The sequence below is a fragment of the Anolis carolinensis genome, chromosome 3 (genome assembly GCF_035594765.1).
Source record: "Anolis carolinensis isolate JA03-04 chromosome 3, rAnoCar3.1.pri, whole genome shotgun sequence".
Lineage (NCBI taxonomy): Eukaryota > Metazoa > Chordata > Lepidosauria > Squamata > Dactyloidae > Anolis > Anolis carolinensis.
In genome coordinates, this window is record NC_085843.1 from 235,398,711 (window position 1) to 235,420,331 (window position 21,621).

The following is a 21,621-nucleotide window of genomic DNA, read 5'->3' on the forward strand; positions in this document are numbered from 1 at the left end:
AATGGAATTTACTGTTGAGAAGACACACATGGGATTATGCTGCACACTAGTCAACAATAGCCAGCTTTCACAAAACACAAATAAAATGGTTTTGTGTTTCTCCCATGGTGTCAGTCCTCTTTTTTACTTCGATCATTCTATTTAAAGCAGTGGTTCCCAACCTTTTTTTTTTTTTTTAACCAGGGACCACTTTGACCAGGGACCACTCTCCAAAATGATCCACTTTAGATTCGGTTTGATTATTTGGGGTACTAATTCAGAAAATTGCATTGGATAGACCACATTAATAATAATAATAATAATAAAACTTTATTTATACCCCGCCACCATCTCCCCAATGGGGACTCGGGGCGGCTTACATGGGGCCATGCCCAGGACAATACAATATAACCATAACATAATGCAATTAAATAATACAATACATAAAATAAACAGTACAACATAAGATCGAAACAGCAATATAACAAGGGCGGGCCGCATGAACACTGCATTTAAAAACTAGATTAAAAATTAAAAACTCTGGGTGAGAAAGGAATCAGAATAAAAACCTCGAGGGACAGGGACATCAGATAGTGAACCAGTCTAGAGGATAAATATTGGGGGGAGTAGCAAAGAACATTTACTCTCCGAAAGCACACCGGAAGAGCCATGTTTTTAAATCTTTCCTGAAGGCTAAAAGGGTGGGGGCTTGCCTGATTTCAATGGGCAGCGAGTTCCACAAGCGAGGGGCCACAGCAGAAAAGGCCCTCTCCCTTGTTCCTACAAGGCGGGCCTGAGATATAGGTAGTGGTGACAGGAGGGCCTCCCCTGATGATCGGAGAGATCGAGCAGGTTTATGGTAGGAGATACGGTCACGAAGGTAGGCGGGTCAGAACATATGCCATCCAGTAGTTGCCACCTGCTCACCCACAGAAATCATATTTAATAATCTAGAGCTGATGCGGTCTATCAAATGCAATTTTCAGGAACAGGAACAGGTCTAAAAACAAAGACACCAAGTTGCCCCCACTTCCAGGCACCACATGGAATGGCTCCGCTCAGGGAGAGGGAGGAGGAGAAGCAGCAGTCAGGAGGTTTGTTGTCGCACCTTTTGTGAGTAGTCAGACTCTTCCCTCCCGACATCCCTGTTGCCTTGGCACTATAAAAGGGTTTCGCAAGACCAGTTGTTCTCATCACAACGGTGTAGTAACAGTGAGTCCATGGACCATATTTTACTTCTTGGTGACCAATGGTGGTCCACAGACTACGGGTTGGGAAGCACTGATTTAAAGCATGGAACTGTGTAGCTTTTGTGATGTCCAATGGCAATTTTTCACTCGGACTGATAGGGATTAGTTCAGCAATATGTGACCCATATTATTCTTCCTGCCGATTTGAATTCAGACCCAACTTGGCAATTAAGCTGGTTTAAAATCAGACCCAACTCGGCAATAATGAATACTGGATGCATTTGGTTGGCATAGAAAAGGCCATAACTGTGTAAGTTACAGATGAAGAGTCTTGGCCCAGCATAGGTCCAGATCCAGGCATTGGTAAAGACACCTGCTTGATGGAAACTAATTCACTCAGCCTACCTGATGGTACATTTGGAATGACAATTGCAGGATTTCATTTTAGGGTTATCATCTGTCCTCAATGTAGTTGCAGTTGTTGTACATGCTGCCACAATTCCTCAAAATGACTTCCCCTTTGGTTCTGGATACACAGACCCTCTCTCCCCAGTCACCTGGATTTGACAGACATGCTAAAACCAACATTAGAAATAGGTACTGTCATTAAATCACCTTCCATTAAGCCAAGTAACTCAGACTGAAGCACATGACATATTTCACATAGCCAAGTCTGTCGTGGTTTGCAAAGACACTGTGCTGTGTGTGTGTTAACTGGAAAATGAAGTGCAAGAAGATGATTGGATGAGCCTGCAAAGATCTGGGGATTGATTTTGATGCTGTTTTTGTTCTGCTGCTGCAGAACCAGTTTGGACAAGTTTTACAGTGCTGCCTGAATACTGCTAGAGATCAGTGTGTACTCAGAAGCCTTGCTATTTTGAGGCCTATTTGCTGCTGACTGAGTGGGTGAAGAACCAGGACTATATTCTTCTCTGAAGCAGATTTGTGGACTAAGAAAGGACTATTTATGACTGTAGACTTCTGTAAGTGATCAGAGGTACCATTGTAAATACTATTTTTTTGATCTCTTGGAATCAGTAAAGTTCCTGTATTTTTCTTCCGCAAACCTGAGTGGCATGTTATTGTTCTGCGGTTGACTCTAGATCGCAGGCACATGTAAGAGCTTCCATTTATCATCATCAATCCGTAACAAAGTCTATTGCCCCAGTCCAACATATATAGCTGAATGGAATATCATGGTGTATAATCCACCATCCAATAAATTCTGCAAAAAAGTCCTCAACTGCCCTGCTCACTTTTTAGATCGCAAATCCACTTTCCCCATGTTAGCAATGTTGTCCCAGAATATCAGACCACATAATGGTAGTGTTGAGGAAGTAAGAATGGATGGCCGTCAGATCAGCTTTTGCTTTGAACATACATTCCAGCTCTTGTGTACCTAGGTCATTGCCCCCTCTGAAAGCACTAGGAGGTCCAAAGTTTTGTGCCAGGAATTCCCAAAGCATTCTTCTTAGGCTGAGGCCCCTTCCATACAGCTGAATAAAATCCTACATTATCTGCTTTGAACTGGAATATATGGCAGTGTGGACTCAGATAACCCAGTTCAAAGCAGATATTGTGGGATTTTCTACCTAGATATTCTGGGTTATATGGCTGCGTGGAAGGGCCCTGAGACAAGTGATCCAGACATGCTCTTTCAGAAAAAGGTGGTGCTTACAGTCATTTCCAATTGTGTATTCCACATCCCAATGCATGTTGCTGTAGCTGCAAATTCACAATGACTTGAGGTGAGAAGCTGAAACTGAACAATAAAGCATTAGCAAGACAGGCCCTGCACAGGGCAAACCTTTTGACAGCCATATATGCCTATGGATTTTAGTTAGTGGTAAGGATACCGTAATCTGGGGTTGAAGTAGTTATACCTCATACATATTCCTTGAGCCATAATTTATTCGAAAATGCAGAGATCTGCATATATAGAAAGATGCAGACACAGCCACTGGATTAAAAGGCACTGTACTTGTCAGATGCCGGTGACCTTCCTGCTGTGGACTTTGTCTTCCTCCATATCCAAAAGTCTAAAGAGCTCGTCTAATCTGAGCAGAACCGGTTTTGCTTTCTGGGTGATTAGACTGCCATGCCTGGAGCCATTTTGAAGCCAGGAAGGTGATTATACTTACCGCAGAAGCTCAGGCACAAAACAGCCAGGTTTTGAAGCTGTAAGGCCATTCAATGCTAATCAAGGTGGCCAATTGTAACATCCACACTCGCTTCAAACAGACAAGAGTGCTTTCTCCCACCCTGGACCTATAAACCCCACTTGCCTAGTTTCCAATAGACCTCACAACCTCTGAGGATGCCTGCCATAGATGTGGGCAAAACATCAGGAGAGAATGCTTCTGGAACATGGCCATACAGCCTAGAAAACTCTCAGCAACCCAAAATATTATCAATTTCTATCTGCAGCAGCTTCAATTCCTGACATTTTCAGTTTTGATTTCACCACTTTAAAGCAAAAAAGGACTTGTTATCCCCTGCTGCTAGTAAAGAGAATATATACTGTCGAAGGCTTTCATGGCCGGAATCCCTGGGTTGTTGCGAGTCTTTTGGGCTGTATGGCCATGCTCAAGAAGCATTATTTCCTGACGTTTCGCCCACATCTATGGAAGGCATCTTCAAAGGTTGTGAGTTATACTGGAAACTAAGCATGGGAGCTTTATATATCTGTGGAACTTCCACAGATATATAACTCTTGTCTGTTGAAGGCAGGTGTGGATGCTGTAATTAATCAGGGTTGTTGTATGTCTTTCGGGCTGTGTGGCCATGTTCCAGAAGTATTCTCTCCTGACGTTTCGCCCACATCTATGGCAGGCATCCTCAGAGGTTGTGAGGTATGGTTGTGAGGTAATTAATCACCTTGATTAGCATTGCCTAGTTTCCAACAGACCTCACTTCTGAGGATGCCTGGCATAGATGCAGGCGAAACATCAGGAGAGAATTCGTCTGGAACATGGCCATAGCGCCCGAAAGACAAAGCAGAGCCCCCATTCGCTACAGGGCTGCCAAACGTATTACATTCTGGCTGTTAAAGAAACTGCCTTAGCCTGCTGGAGGTGGGAGACGGGGGCGAGCTTGTTTGGCGAGCTTCTTTAGGCTGCCATGCAGTTGACGCCCTTTGGGAGGCGCCTGTCTCTGAGGGAGAGGTGAGGCCGCGCTGTTCTCGACGGCGCTTTTGCTGTGACGTCACCCGGCTACGTCGATACGGCCTCTTTCAAGATGGCGTGCAGGCGCATCCTCTGACCCGGAAGCATTGGTTGGGAAGGAGGGGAAGAAAATGGCGTGGAGCTGTTGTGCCCCAGTGAGGCAGGAATTGTGGGGCTGTCGGAGCCGGGCACGAAGGTAACGGGCGCGAAGTTGTGCTGGATAGGGAGAGAAGGCCGGAAGTTGCCTGGGAGAAGAAGAACAGTGGCTGAGGGCCTTCCACACAGCCATAGAACCCAGTCAAAACAGAAAATCCCACAATATCTGCTTTGAACTGTGTTATTTTAGGGCCCTTCCAGACAGGCCCTGTATCCCAGAATCTGATACCAGGTTTTTGCTTTAAACTGGATTATATGAGTCCGCACTGCCAGATAATCTTGAGATAAACAGAAAATTTGGGATCAGATCCTGGGATATAGGGCCTGTTTGGAAGGGCCCTGAGTCCACACTGCCATATATTCCAGTTCTAAGCAGATAATGTGGGATTTTATTCAGCTGTGTGGAAGGGGCTGGAGAGAGAGGGAGGGAGGGAAATGGCTTCTACATCATAGAATTAATGCACTTTGACAACCCTTTATTGCCATGGCTCAGTGCTATGGAAACATTGAGGTTGCAGGTTTATTTAGTCTGTAGCCTTCCCAACCAGACAGTCCTGATTGGTCACCAAACTACAACATTGAATCATGGCAGTTGAAGTGCAGCCAAAGTGCATTAATTCTATAATGTGGTTACCCCCTGAGGTGTATAATTCGAAAAGTCTGACTTTTAACTAAGGCCTTAGAATGGACAACTGCAATGCACTGTACATGGAGCTGCCTTTGAAGACAGCTTAGAAACTGCACTTAGCGCAAAGGTTGGCGGCCAGATTACTAACTGGAACTGGTTATAGGGAGTATAGGTAAAGGTTTCCCCTGACATTAAGTGCTTTTCAGAAGGGAAAAAAAATAGAAACTTAGATTGTTTGGGAGGTAAGTGAAGTCGTTGATAGATTTAGTCCAAACTCTTAGTAAAGGTAAAGGCTTTCCCTTGACATTAAGTCTAGTTGAGTGCAACTCTTTGGCTTAGAAATGGAGATGAGCACCAATGTTGGTGCTCATCTCCATTTCTAAGCCAAAGAGCCGGTATTGTCTGTAAGCACCTCCAAGGTCATGTGGCCAGGGTGACTGCATGGAGTGCTGTCACCTTCCCGCTGGAGTGGTACCTATTGATCTACTCACATTTGCATGTTTTCGAACTGCTAGGTTAGCAGAAGCTGGGGCTAACAGCATGAGCTCACACCACTCCCCATATTTGAACCGCTGACCTTTCGGTCAGCAAGTTCAGCACCTCATCAGTTTAACCCACTGCACCACCAGGGAGCATATCATGCCCCTATTAAAGCAGCTGCACTGGCTGCAGATGAGTTTCTGGACCCAATTCAAAGTGCAGGTTATTACCTATAAACCCTATACACTTTGAGTCCAACCTATCTTCGAGACCACATCTCTTTCTATGAACTGCACGGGCTTTAAGATCTACCGGGAAGGACCTCTTCTCAGTTGCACCTCTGTCTCAAGTGCGGTTGGTGAGGATGAGAGAGAGGGCCTTCTCGATGGTGCCCCCCCTGCTTTGGAATACCCTCCCGAGGAAGATCAGACTAGCCCCCACCTCTAAGCCAGTGGTTCTCAACCTGTGGGTCCCCAGGTGTTTTGACCTACAACTCCCAGAAATCCTAGCCAGTTTACCAGCTCATAGGATTTCTGGGAGTTGAAGACCAAAACATCTGGGAACCCACAGATTGAGAACTACTGCTCTAAGCTTTCCGCACACAAATGAAGACATGGCTTTTCTGACAAACCTTTGACCATATTTAGATTCTTTACGAATATATACAAGGACCTACAGATTTAACAAGCACTTTAAAAGACTAAGATCGATTACTTTTGTTTTTACCTGCAGCAATTGCTGTATTTTACTGTTTTTAATCAGGGGGCACTGTGAAGTTGTAGCGTTTTATGTTGGCTGCTTACTGTTTTATGTTACCCTTTTGTAGTTTACATGTTGCACCTTAAGTGCTTTGTGAGCTATCGCAAGTTCCTCTGGGAGATGGTGGCAGGGTATAAATAAAGTTTATTATTTATTATGATTAGATTGGCTACATATAGAATGCTACATGAGCCAAAATGATTAATTGCCTTCCCTGGGTCACATGAGCGTGAGGACATTTTCACATTTTCTGAGGAAGGAACTGGCAAAAACCACTTCTGATTATCCCTTTCCTAAAAAAACTCTATGAAATTTGTGGGATTGCCATAAGTGGGCAGGTGACTTGAAGGCACATACACACTCTCTCTCTAATATAGGGCATCTTAAGCTATGTATCAATCAATGTGTATCAATCTGTGTATCTATCAGGGATTGTACCATATTTGTGTGCAATGGCTACGTTTGTTTCTCTCCTCCATCCCCTTTCCGCTCCGAAAACTTGCCAGTGATTGACAGCTCAAGGGACTCGGGTGAGTCCTTGGTACATCACTTTCAGTAGTGCTCATATATGGAGCCATGGTGGTGCAATGGGTTAAACCCTAATGTGACCTTAAATGATTCTAATGCACTTTATCTATTTATGAATTTGTTACCCATAATGTGCACCGTACACTTTGCTTATCCACTATTGCAACCTCATTGTTTTTAACCTGATGTTTTAATTCTGCATTGTGTTTTTTAACTTATTGTGTATATTTTTAATTGGTTTTTGTTTTTGTCCTGATATTTTATATTTTATCATTGTTTGTATTTTGATTTTGCTGTAAGCCGCCCCGAGTCCCCTTCGGGGGAGATGGAGGCGGGATACAAATAAACTTATTATTATTATTATTGTGCCAGCTGAACTGCTGACCTGAATGTTGGGTTGCTGACCTGAAGGTTGCCAGTTCAAAACCGTGAGACGGGATGATCTCCTGTCTGTCAGCTCTAGCTTGTAGACACATAAGAGAAGCCTCCCAGCTAACACATCCCAGCACCCCCTGGGCAACGTTTCTGTATACGGCCAACTCTCTCACACCAGAAGCAACTTGAAGTATGTTCTCAAGTCGCTTCTGGCACAATAAAACAAAGTAGTGCTCACCTAATGCAACACTGAATTAAAATACCTCAGAGTCAAGTTCGTTGTATTTCTAATGTGTTTTAAAATATATTGCTGTTTTTCTTGTTAAAAGTGTGTATGGTTTGATTGCAACACTAGGAGACCAGGGTTTGAATCCCTGCTTGGCTATGGAAACCCACTGGATGACCCTGGGCAAGTCACACTCACTTAGCCTTGGAGAAAGCAAAAGGCAAAACCTTCTTAACAAGTTTTGTCAAGAAATCTTCACAATCAGATTTGCATAGGTTTTTGTTCTTGTAAACATCTTGTAAAACTACAGTTCCCATTACTCTATAGGATTGAGCCAGAGCAGTTAAAAGTGGTGTCACTGCTTTAATTCAACAGTATAGATGTAGCCTTGGGCGGATCTATACTGACTTACTATCCCAGGGCCAGTCTGATATGTTGCATACCAGATTGGCTACAGGATAGGTCAGACATGCCCCCCAGCTGCTGCAAAGGGGGAAAGAATCCAGACTTCCCAGTGGCACAGAAAACAGTTTTCCACTGCTGCATGGCCACCCTTACCATTAATTCCTGTTCTTAATGTTGTGACAGCTTTAGCTGTGATGTGGGTCCTACCAGTAGGCCCTTGCCTGTAATAATCTTGGCTGGAATGAGGAGGGAGAGGAAAAAGTGGCCCCTCCTCTCCCTGCTCCTTTCCCTGTCGCTCCATCTGACATCACTGCATGTGATGGCCAACCATTTGCAACTGGAGATTGCCGTGACACAGAGGATAGAAGGTGACAATAAGTGCCATCCCATGTCTCTAGGCTGCTGGAGTCCAGCTGTATATTGTCAGAGTAATTTGCAGCGCAGCAGTAGTTGGATGGAATCAGTGGAACACAGAACAAAGAGACATCAGAGACATTGGTAAAACTATACAAAGTTTTACTGACTTCAGTAATAATCAAGACAAACAGGCTTGCAGACAAAAGACGAACACAGGACTCTCACTCTAGGCAGACAGAACTCGACTCAACTCAGAACAGAACAGAACTGAACAGAACTGATGCAATCAACAATGCACACACACTTGTGTCTTGATACTCCCCAGCTCCAGCCACACATCAAGGTCATCACAGCTTCTTAGTAATTAACTCTTTCCAGACTATAGTACACTCTGGATGATACAATCAGTATGGAATACAGGCAAGACACAAATTTCATTTAAACACTACCAATACACAAATCCCACATTAACAAATATGTGGGCCTAAAGTCGGAATAGTTTGGACCAGAATTCTGGACATTGGTTAACGTAGGGCAAGACTGTATTAAGGAGCCCTTGCCCTGCATTACCCTGGATTAGCCCTGTCTGGTATTTTGGCTACCACAGAGCTGATCTGGAGCCCTTCAGACTTAAATGGTCAGTCTATATGTGCTACTGGATGAGTCAACTTTAGAGCCATATTCTGGTTATTAAAAAATTCAAAGTAAAATATGCAATGGAAAAGGATCATCTGCCATGTTAGTCTACTGCAGCAAAAAAAACAGCAAAGAGTTTGTGGCATTTCAATATTAACTTTTATTTGACACAAACTTTCATAAACTGCAATGGATTAATGCTGAATAAGCTTTGCTAGTCTTTAAACTGCCTCAAGACTTTTTGTCATATAGTGAAGCAATCCTAGGATTTCAGAGTGGCCAAAATGATGCTTTCAGTTGTTACTGTCTGAATAATAAACTTCACTTTCCTCTGTGTTATTAGTAAACACTTAGAATGAATCTGTTTTGTGTTCAGTACAGTACCTACTTTTTTCCAATTAGGTTTACTTTGTATCCATATACACAACAGAGAAATGGGTTCAGAAGACAAGCACAGAAGAGTGATCCTCATAGCTCAAATGTGGAAGCTGGTACTAAACCACAGAAAAGTGGTTTGTCTCCTACAGTTCAGGACCCAGCCTTTCAAAAGTCTTCTCATTCAGTGAAGAAGCTTGTGAAGCCGCTCATCTTTACAGTTGGGGTAATTATTTCACATACATTTGTATGTAACTAATACATTGGTTTATATCCATAGAAGTTAGACTTTGTGTCATGGCAGAATTTTGACAGACAGATCCATTGTAACACTTGTACTGTACAAATTCCATTATAAATCTCTCAATACCACCAGTGTATACAATTGCTAGCAGATATTCTTGGTATTATAAACAGTGTCTTGGTTTGTCATGATAGCTGTGCTGGTGCAAATTCGAACGTTGCCTCTATAAATTTGCTCTTTTTCCTATTTTAATAACTATGGATTATTTAAATGAATTCACAAATATATTTTAATGTTGTGCAGTTTTCAGGCTGTGCTTTTGGATCAGCGGCTATTTGGCAATATGAACATCTCAAAGCTAGGGTCCAGAACTATTTTGAAGATGCTCGAGCAGATTGGATGGACAGAATACGACCACAGAAAAGGCTGAAATTCAGAAAGCAGGTATAAGGATCATATTCCAAACGGTGACATCATAAAATTTTCTTCCTTCTTTTATAACAATGCAGTAAAAGTGAGATACTCTGAACTAGCGAATTAAAACAAAATATTACCATTGAAGCAGTTAGGAAAACAACCCAAAGCACAAATGTGGTGTTTGTTTCCAAGGATATCAAATTAGTATGTATACATTTTACAGGAATTGAAAAAAAATACATTCTTTTGCTATAAAATGCAATTTTCCAACTCTGTACTGAAGTAATTTGATACATTTTGAAAGTTTTGATCTATGTATAATACTCTACTCCTAGGCAACAATATGCTGCCACCTATAACTCATTTTTCAATTTGTTTTTGAATTTGGTACCTTTTGAAAACATTCTCCATAAATGGTCCCTGAAAAATTTCTCTGTTGCATTTCAGTATCCAGAGAGCTTTGCAGGGTATCTTAATGCTGTTAGTATGTCTGAAAAGCCAGCTCATATAAGGAAGTTCATTGAATGTATAATGTGGTTTTTATCAAGAGGAAAATTGTGGATTTAAAATACATCATTTGGTTAAAGAGGAATGATAGCAAATTAATACTTTAAGGATAGATTGAATTGGCTCATTCATTACCAGATGTGGCTATTTTCTTTGCTTTAAGGTTCTCCTGTGGCCAATTATAAATAATGGAAATAAATATTTTGGGTTGGAATTAGATAAAAGCGTAAACAAGGAGGTAGAAGAGAAATAATGCCCCCACTCCTTTGATTATAGACCACTTAGTATCTTATATGTCATAATGGGACAGAAGGAGGCAGTGCTTTTAGAGCTATGTAAATAAAGGATGTTTTGCTGTGAGTTTTCCAGGCTGTATGGCCATGTTCCAGAAGCATTTCTCCTGACATTTCACCCACATCTATGACAGGCATTCTCAGAAGTTGTGAGGTCTGTTGGAAACTAGGCAGCTGGGGTTTATATATCTGTGGAATGTCCAGGTTTTAGAGTTTTTTAAATACTGGTAGCCAGATTTTGTGCATTTTCATGGTTTCCTCCTTTCAAAGGATCCTCCCAGGCAAGAGGCAGCCAGGCTTTGAAGCTTCAAGGCCATTCAGTTCTAATCAAGGTGGCCTATTGCAACATTCACACTTTCCTCAAACAGACAAGAGTTCTTTTTCCCACCCTCGACATTCCACAGATATATAAACCTCATGGATCTGGACTATACTTGGCACACAAACCCAACATGGCCAACTGGGAATACTAGCAGGGTTTGGGGATGATTGCCCTGGGAATCTGGAGTTGTAGTTAACCCTTATCCAGAAAGCACTGAACCCAGCCAATGAGGGGTCTGGACCAAACTTCAGTGATGTTACCTAACATCCCAAAACAAACAATGCCTTCTTCTAATAACCAGGACACCACCGGGTCCCCAAGCTAGTAAGGCTGTAAAAATGCATAGTGAAGCTGAATTAGTTCATTGTTTCCATCTTTTGTTTATCTTTTATTTTACTGAGTATGAATAACTATTCCTTCTATTCCAGGTTAAGCTCTGGTGGGACAGTCTGAGCCGCGGTCAAAGGGCTGTGTCAGGTTTGTGTTAGCTTACAAGTATTAGACATTCTCAGGAAGAGAAATATGACAAACAGGTACAGTATGTCACTAAAAGGCTTTTGTACCATGATTACAAATTGTTAGGCAGTCTTGTCAGCCTATTACTTACGCTCCTTTACCACAGTTAAAGTTTTTCCTAAAGTGATGTAAATGTTATACTGGTATGTGCACACACATACCACTTTCTGTAGGGTGCAGTGTAATATTACACTCAAGGTTATTCCTTTTTATAGGTTTTAAATTACTGACTTCTTCCCTTTGCCTTCCATACAATTTGACCTTGACTAGAGCCATTTATACAAAATCAAATTACCTAGATAGGAGTAATTTGCCTTGGCTAGAAAAATACATGTACAGTATGTTACAAGTAGTTTACCTAATAGAGCTCATAAATATACTTGCCACATTATTTTAATATGTGTGTGAAGCAAGCCTTCTGTAACTAATATTTCAAAATGAAAAACCAAGATAATACAAGATCGATTACATTAATGCAAAGCAACTATCTATTCTCTTTGTATAATCCAGGGTATTCACTTGATCTTTCTCCAGTCTCATAAAAAAGTAAAAAATAATAAAACACCATTGTTCTTAAAAGTAAATATGTGTATACTGTAATTGCTTATAAGATAAATGAATAATTATCAGTATTTTACTATTAGCTATTTTATTTATGAAAAACTAATAGAAATATATCTACTAGTTCTCATTTTAAAATAATTTGCAACATTGCCATCATGATACAATGAAATCAGAATAATACAGTATTGAAGTGAATTAAATACCACCATAGTTGTGAAAACAACTTATTTAAAAAGATACGTTTTTAATAAGTACCTAAAACAGGCCAGCATCAGATATGGCGCAGATGAGATATACTTTACAGAATGGGAAGACCTGTCTTTTGCCATCACCAAACAAAATCCCTGTATTAATTCATTTTATGGTTATGACAATCTAACCTTGTTTTTGTTTTTCTTGTACAAATATTTGTCTCAAAGTCAGATTCTTTCTGAAATCCACATAAAAATAGCTTTTTGTAGTGCTTGGGCTCAGAAGAAGTCATATATGGGATGAATGCATTGGAATGATTTTCCTGTTTGCTTTTTCAGTAAACCTTTTTGTTAAATTCATAGGCATAATAGCTGCAAATGTCTTAGTATTCTGTTTATGGCGGATACCTTCTTTGCATCGTATAATGATCACATACTTCACATCTAATCCCGCTTCTCGTAAGTATACCCCAATGATAGTGCATGGGAAATTTGCAGATTTTGAGATAAAAAGATTAAAAAATTAATGAAACAAATACGATACTTTCATGGCATTTGTATAGCTTAAAATATGAATATATTTCACAAGTGATTTTTTCCCTTTTCTATGATTACATATCTTAGATCTGTTGGTAAAAGGACTAGAATTGATAAAAAAATTGAAGCCCTACAAAATGTGCCAAGCAAATGCATCAGGAGTTGGATAAGAAAAAAAATGATTTTAAAGCTGTCACAGTGATTCTCTGCCAGTTTATTTTTGACATTATAAACTTATTCCTGACATTATCAACTGTTTGGGAAAAGCTGTGATTAATATACTAAAATAGTCTGTGTATGTATGTTGGCGGGGGGGGGGGGGGTTGCTTCCTTTACACATTTTTCAAAATCCTTACTTAACAGTATACATATCTTAGCTATAGTTGAAAAGTGAAGGGCACCTTGTTTCTTTCCTTCCTGTGCCATCACTGGTCACATTCCTGACCCATTCTTCCTTCAGAATCTCCTTTGGTGTTGTTTTTGTCTTGTGCTATAAATGGGAATTTTAAACTTATCGTATATACTTGAGTATAAGCCGACCCGAATATAAATGGAGGCACCTAATTTTACCACAAAAACTGGGAAAACTTATTGACTCAAGTGTAAGACAAGAGTACAAAATGCAGCAGTTACTGGTAAATTTCAAAAATAAAAATAGATACCAATAAAATTACATTAAGTAAGACATCAGTAAGTTAAATGTTTTTGAATATTTACATAAAACTGTAATTTTAAGATAAGACTGTCCTACTTTGATTATCTATATACTCGAGTATAAGCCGAAGGGGCTTTTTCAGCCCCAAATAGCTGAAAAACTAGCTACTTGAGTATATAGGTATCTAATAAAAGTTTATTTTTTCTAGGTCCCTCTAACCAAGTGTTTCTCAAACCTCCAGGTGTTTGGGACTCACAGAAATCCCAACCAGTTTACAAGCTGTTAGGAATTGTGGGAGCTGAAGTCCAAAACATTTGGGTGGCACAGTTTGAGAAACTTTGATCTTGCCCATGCTTATAGTCTTTCTCTGATCCCCTAAATTGATGGCATAGATTTTCCACACAGAAACTCTCTTATTGGCCCATCCCAGCTCCTTCTCAACTAAAACATTAAAATCTTTTGGAAGTGGTGTGATGTACCCAAAGTTGATGGTGTCTTTGAGAAAGAGGGCATCACTACACCTACCCATCGGAAACTCTTGAGCAGGGGTCCTCAAACATCTTAAGCAGAGGGCCAGTTCACAATCCTTCAGACTGTTGAGGGGCCGAATTATCATTTGGAAAAAAAAACGAACAAATTCCTATGCACATTGTACATGTCCTATTGGTAGTGCAAAAAAACCCAACAACAACAATGAAAGAACAATACAATATTTAAAAATAAAAACCATTTTAACCAACATAAATCTATTGGGATTTCAATGGGAAGTGTGGGCCTGCTTCTGGCCAATGAGATAGTCAAGTTAATTAGAATTGTTGTTGTTATGTGCCTTCAAGTCATTTCAGACTTTGGACAAGCCTAAGTCTAAAACTGAGGGTAAACTGAGGCCAGGTAAATGACCTTGGAGGGCCGCATCCGGCCCACAGCCTTAGTTTTGGGACCCCTGCTCTTTAATAGCGGGGACAGGCATGCCAATTATTATCTGAAATATTTTCACTTTTAAAGTTATTGATTGTCTTAAATTAATTTCTTTTTACACCTCCCTGAGATCCTTGGATATATGTTGAATTAGAAATATTTTTAAAATAAATACTCAATGCTGCAAAGCCAAAGCATAAGGGCAGAATTCCTTGGCACACTTAATGTGCTGTTGGGAAAGAGTTCAGAATAGGGAATAACTATTTTGGGATATTGAACCAAGGAAGCTCCCCCCCTCCACTAAATGTCAGACTTTGGTATAATAGTCCTATTGCTCATATTTTATAAAGTGCTTTTGTGTTTGCACGAAGCTGGCACATAGCAATGATTGCCTCACTTACCAGTCATTTCATTAATTCAGTTCAGGCTTAGGCAAATTGAAGCCTGTGGCACCCCTCTTCCCCCAATCCCTTGCATCAAAAAATAACACCTCTGAAAACAAACAAACTGTCGGTATCTGTGAAAATCCCAAAAGCCTTCAGGACTGGCAAATACTGTCACACTGACCTCCACCAAAATCATTGAAAAGGGGACACAGTTGGAAGTAATTTCTTATCTCATTTTGACTGATCAGCCAATTTTGTGAGGAGAGTAGTCTGTTGGGCAGATAGGGAGACAAAACATGGCCTTTACATCCGCTGCAGTTGCCCACCCTTTCTTTAACCGTTTTATTTTCTTTAATAAAAATCATTGCAAATCTAAATTCCAGAGCTGTTGCAGTAAATCCTTTTGCAGGAGTCAAGGGACAAACATTCATGACCTGCATTTAGATTTATTGGCGTGTCAGATCTGCAGTGCAGGGAAAGAACCCATGCAATTGAATCATAAGAGGCATGCTGTTGGAGCAGTCTTAAGGGATTTATAATGGATTGTACTAAAATGTTTAAATGAAACTCAGTGCAAAAACCACTTTAATGGTAAAATGGGACCTGTGATGCAGGAGTATAGCCTCCCTTGGCCATTAGCTATACTGGCTTGATCTGACTGGAATCAACATCTGGAGGGCCACAGTTCTCCACGTGATGTCATTTAAAAAAATGATAATGGCACTCTTTCTCCGAAGTGTTGCCTTCATGCAAAGTGGTAATAGATATTTTATATCTTAATGGTTTTGGGAGTATGAAACATTTTTTCTCCATTTCTGAACTGTTCAACTGGTAATAAAGTGTAAATTGAGAAGTATAATACTAACATAAACTAATAGCTGCTTTTCCCCCTTGTTCATCTAGATGCTTTATGTTCTCCCATGTTGCTGTCAACATTTAGTCATTTCTCGTTTCTGCACATGGCAGCCAACATGTATGTTTTGTGGAGCTTTTCAACCAGCATAGTTTCTCTTCTGGGACGTGAGCAGTTCATGGCGTTATACTTCTCTGCTGGTAATAACCTTAAAATGCCAGTCTTTCTCTGTTGTCTTTTTCTCAGCTGTTAAGGCTATTTAAATCTTTCCTGCAACTCAGTAGGTATTTTATGATAAGATGGAATTATGTTTAGTGATCTTGAATTCTTTGAGAAATAACTGGGAGTCTTTTAACTCGCTAAACTTTCCCCTGTAAACAAGCCTTGCCTTGCAGACCAAGGCACAATCAGCCCCTCGCATTCACAGATTTGATTATTTGCAGACTTCTCACTGCCCCCTAAAATCTCCAGACCCCCAAAGCCTGGTTCCATTGTATTGTCGAAGGTTTTCCATGGCTGAAATCGCTGGGGTTTTATGTGGTTTCCAGGCTATATGACTGTGTTCTAGTAGCATTTTCTCCTGATGTTTCGCCATCATCTGTGGCTGGCATCTTCAGAGGATGCCATTGTGGTCTTTGTGAGCTGCTTGGCTAGGGCAATCACTGCTGCTCCACTTTTCTCTAACCCAGTGCAGGGCTACACAGTGAAGGGTATGTGTGTGTTTATGAGACACACACACACACACACACACACACACACACAGATTTAGAACCTTTGGAACCAGAGGGGAAAAGGCCTTTCAGTGCCAGCCATTGACTTCTGCTATTGGAAAGAGCAGAGTGGAAATCTTTCTGATCTTGACCCTCCCCATGCCTTAAAATTGTGTTCTATATTGAGGCCTAGTCTTCTTTAAACCATGAAATTAAGTGAAGAATGAAACGTGTAATAACTGGACAACTCAGGTATTTTGTATCACTGAATAAATCTTGTTTCTAACTATCCACTTTTTTGTAGGGGTTGTTTCCACATTTGCCAGTTATGCCTGCAAAATAGCCACAGGAAGATTTGGTCCATCACTTGGAGCTGTGAGTCAAACTGAATGCCAAGAAATCTGTTTTCCTAGAGTTTGATGTTGCACTGTAATGTACTTAATGTAATGTATGTAAAGAAGAAATCAAGATATTGTTTGGAAAAAAATCTTTTTTCCCCCTGTATTTCCTGTTAGATAGTTTATATTTCTTTTAAATAAGAATATTTTATAGTTGTGGCTGTCTGATGACTTACTGAATGTAGTAAATTGATATTACCACCAATAAATATTTGGCCTTGTAGTTGTTAACCCTGCAGAGATAAAGGGGAAAACTGTCTGGGCCCAGCTATGAGTTTATGTTTCCTGGTATTTGAAATGAGATTTCCTAGAACTCAGAAAGATTTGCTGTAGAATAAAATATGAATGAGATCAGGCATGAATGGTGGCAGTTTGTTAGAACCTCAGAAAGGTTGAATATGTTATAATACATATTTATATTTTTCACAACATAATTACCACTGAGATTTCTCTTGAACAACTTCAGGGAAAGGTCTTGTATGAAAAAATATTTTATGATTTCTTAAAAGAAGCAATTTTAACTGAAATAACCTTTAAAAGGCAGGGTACATAGATGGTCTTAGTATACGAGGTGTTTGCTGCTATTAAAACTGGGCAGCAATTGTTGCTTTTCTGCATCTTATTGATAAAGGTAATAGTTAATTCAACTAATTTTTTAAAGTTTATAAATAACCAGGAAATTTACCTGGAATTGTTTGGATTGATTTTAATGATTAAGCTTATAATTAAATTACCTTGCTAATACCAATTAAACTATTTCAGTAGTTCAATGTTCATGCAACCCAGCATTATTATTGAAATGCTTCAAATGTTAAAGCTTTAATCACAGTACATATAGTCATTAAAATTTGTTTCAGAGAAAGTTCCATGTAAACTGGACCAAACTCAGCAGTTTCCTGTAAAAAGTCACATATTTCAATTTGCTGGAAATCTGCATAAAAATATTTGGGATGTCGGATTAAGTCTAGATAAAAACATCTCGTCAAAATGGTTCTTAAAATGTGCTTTTCAGAAGGAAAAAAAAATAGAAACCTAGAGTGTTTGGGAGGTAAGCGAAGTAATAGGTAGATTTAGTCCAAAGTCTTGCTAAAGTTAAGGGTTTCTTCCTAACATTAAGTCTAATCGAGTCTGACTCTGGGGAAGAGCTGGCATTGTCCATAGACACCTCCAAGGTCATGTGGCAAGCATGACTGCATGGAGCGCCGTTAAATTCCCGCCAGAGTCGTACCTATTGATCTCCTCACATTTGCATGTTTTCGAACTGCTAGGTTGGCAGAAGCTGGGGCTAACAGCGGGAGCTCACCCCACTCCCTGGATTTGAACTGCCAACCTTTCGGTCATCAAGTTCAGCAGCTCAGTGGTTTAACCTGCTGCGCCATCAGGGGCTCCAAAGTCTTGCTATAGTGTTTTTATAGACAAAGAGGTCAACACTTTAAATTATAGTATAGGAACTGACAAATGCTTAAGAAAACTCTATGAAATGTATGGGATTACCATAAGTTGAAAAGTGACTTGAAGGGAAGAAATTTTCTACACATTTCTGAAAATTCAAATTTGTTTCTGGTGGATTTCTGCTTTGATTTCAAATTAATATGCTTATTAATATGCTTTCAAATTAATTTTGTAGTGTTGCATTTTAATGATAAAGTAGACATGTTTTTAAATGGACACTCTTAATTGACTTTTGTTTTAATATGTTTCTAGTCAGGTGCTATAATGACAGTCCTTGCAGCAGTATGTACGAAGATACCAGAAGCCAAGCTAGCTATAATATTTCTTCCGATGTTCACATTCACAGCTGGAAATGTAAGTCATTGGAAAAACTGAATCCACTGCTTCTGTCTTCCTGTTTTCTGAAAACAATTCTGTTTGTTTATATGTCACAATTGTATACAGCATGTATGTATTTATGTATTTATGTGTGTGTATAGAAAGATTCTGCTTAAACCCAGGAAACAAATGTTTGTGTTCTAAACATCATGTGTGTCTTTTACATTGTTTATAATTAAGTTACATTATGCAGAATTTAATTTTTGGATTCTTTGTATGTAGAAAAAAAAACCAACGTTCAGAATTGCTGCAGGGGAGGGAACTCACTTTGAGTAGTAAGCATGTGTTAGTGAAAGCTTGAGCTGGGAACCTAAAACAGGTGTTCTTATACTAGTTTATAAATTTTCCACATTTTTTAAACAAGTAGATTCTCTGCATGCTATTCCATGAATAGCCTTTGAAACAGTTCAATTTGATTCCTTTTAACACCAATACCTTCTTAATGCATAACAGCGTATAATGCAAAAACCAAAAAACCCTCTACCCTTGACATGTGGATTAGCTGCCTAGTTCTTTGGATTTAGTCAGTCCAATGTTTCCATAACTGTCTGTGGTCATGGCATGAGGCAAATTTAATATAACTAGCTGATTCCTTTTCTTCCTTATCTGCCATGATGCACAAAATCCCTCCCATGTTTCCAGATTCTGGAGAGAAACAGCTCTTCTAACTAGTAAAATAAGTAAATTTTGTGGAGTGTTGCCTATCTTGCTGGGCCTCTGCTATTGTCTTTGCTCCCAGAAAGGTCAGGTGATTAAGCCAAAGCTCTGCGCCTAGTATCTATGGTTGCATTACAGAACTTTGAAATCTCCTAATGGGATATGTTTCAAATTTTCAAATATTTATATCATGTTCTCCATTTCAGAGCGGCACACAATTTAAACAGTTTAAGAGTGAGGAGCAATTCAAACGGTCTCTAAAAATGGTAGCAAATTTGTGCATAGTCCTTACACTTGCTATCATAAGCCACTGATGGCTAAAGACAATGTATGACCCCTTTCTGAGAAGTCCTGGGTAATTTCAGAGATGTGCTGATACATGAAATAGTATCACTGCCTTATTGTGATATTTACTTGCTTTACTTACTGTTTATCCACTTCTAGGCTTTGAAAGCCATTATTGCACTGGACAGTGCGGGGCTTTTGTTGGGATGGAAGTTCTTTGATCATGCAGCACATCTTGGGGGAGCTCTCTTTGGCATGTAAGTTCTGTTTTGTATTCTGCTAATTACTTGTCAGAGGGTGATACTACCTTTTCTTTTTCTTTAAAAAAATCCTATAAATTTATTGTGGCAAAATTTCAGTTAAATTGCTCAATGACACTTGATGTATAAACTTTTAAATATCTATAATGTATTATATAAAGGAACTTCAGTCGGTTGTGTGTTTCCTTTTTCTTTTAAGGTGGTATGTAACATACGGGAATAATCTTATATGGAATAACAGAGAACCAGTGGTGAAGGCTTGGCATACAATGAGGACTTGGGCCAGAAAGAAATGAAGCAGGACCCCTGGATTTTAGAAGATACTTGTACAGATGTGTGCTACTTGGAAGAGAGGCCAGTGGATTAGTTATTGCATAACTGGACAGCAAATACTGGGATCTTTAATTCCTGATGTCATAACCCACACTTGAATATAAATGTATTTGGTATAAAATATGATATAAAGGAGACAATAAAGATTTGTATTTTATTGCTTTATTGAGTCTTATTTGCTTGAAAGTGTTTGGAATTAAAATAAAATGAGACCCATTGCTTGCTGGTTTAATTATTTTAAAACCTGAAATACACGAAGCAAGTCTTTTGTTTGATAGCCTTGGCACCAAAGAGCTTTGATTCTCAAATTGTTTTGTTATACATTAAGAAAATTTCTTCCAAAATCAACTGAAATGAAATTCTGTCACAATCCTTTTAGATATACAGTAGAGTCTCACTTATCCAAGCTAAACGGGCTGGCAGAACATTGGATAAGCGAATATGTTGGATAATAAGGAGGGATTAAGGAAAAGCCTATTAAACATCAAATTAGGCTATGATTTTACAAATTAAGCACCAAAAATCATGTTATACAACAAATTTGACAGAAAAGGTAGTTCAATACACAGTAATGTTATGTAGTAATTACTGTATTTATGAATTTAGCACCAAAATATCATGATGTATTGAAAACATTGACTACAAAAATGCGTTGGATAATCCAGAACATTGGATAAGTGAGTGTTGGATAAGTGAGACTCTACTGTATATAATATTTACAACTATTCTTAATCTGCCATCCAGCTATTAAGGTTGAGGAGCTTCTCAGACAAAAATAAGTTATAATTTATCTGTAACATGGCTAAATATATTTTAAGCGCTGAACAAGCATATTGGATACATTTTATTTTCCCCACGTTTGATTTGTTTTACACTTTAGGAATTCATCAATACAATGAAATACAATGAAATTGAAATCTTTTTTGCCGGGGGGGGGGGGGGGGGATAAGTTCTTATTGAACTCAAACTGAAATATACATCTCACTTCGCCATTCTGTCTCATTGGTTCAGGGTTCTTTCATGTCATGTTCTTAGAGTAGTAAATGGCCCAAATCCTATGTAATCACTGGTGGAGTGTAAAATCTTTGCAACTTTCTTTGGCTGAACGTCTCTTTTCACCCATTTAAGAAAACTTGCTGGGTGACCCTAGACAAGCCACACTCCTAGCCTCAGTGGAAGGAAAAGACAACCCCACACGGAAGAAATCTTGTCAAGAAACCCCCAGGATGGGTTTGCCATAAACCAAAATTTACTTGAGGGCACACAATAAACCACCAGTAATAACCCTATAGCAAATCAGTCTGGAAGGGCAACACCTCTTTCTTTTTCCTTGCACAGGAGCCTTCTATTGATGCCGTAATCCCATACTGTGTGCTGGGTGATGTCATTGTGAAGGTAGTACTGGAAACTTTTTGAAGCAATGATGAAAGTATGCCCATTAGTGTAAGGGGAGGTTGTGACAATATATGTCACTTAAAGGATCCTGG

At 39.5% G+C, this 21,621-nt stretch overlaps 1 protein-coding gene across 1 annotated transcript; it reads left to right on the forward strand.

Moving 5' to 3' along the window:
* Positions 1-4,372: 4,372 nt before the first annotated feature.
* parl (presenilin associated rhomboid like) lies at positions 4,373-20,295 on the forward strand. Its single transcript, XM_003218400.4, has 10 exons — positions 4,373-4,529; positions 9,286-9,484; positions 9,806-9,946; positions 11,470-11,518; positions 12,676-12,771; positions 15,712-15,861; positions 16,676-16,746; positions 18,474-18,575; positions 19,701-19,798; positions 20,001-20,295. Exons 1-10 carry the CDS (start codon positions 4,465-4,467, stop codon positions 20,095-20,097), a joined length of 1,068 nt encoding a protein of 355 aa, XP_003218448.2. The 5' UTR covers positions 4,373-4,464; the 3' UTR covers positions 20,098-20,295.
* Positions 20,296-21,621: the final 1,326 nt, after the last annotated feature.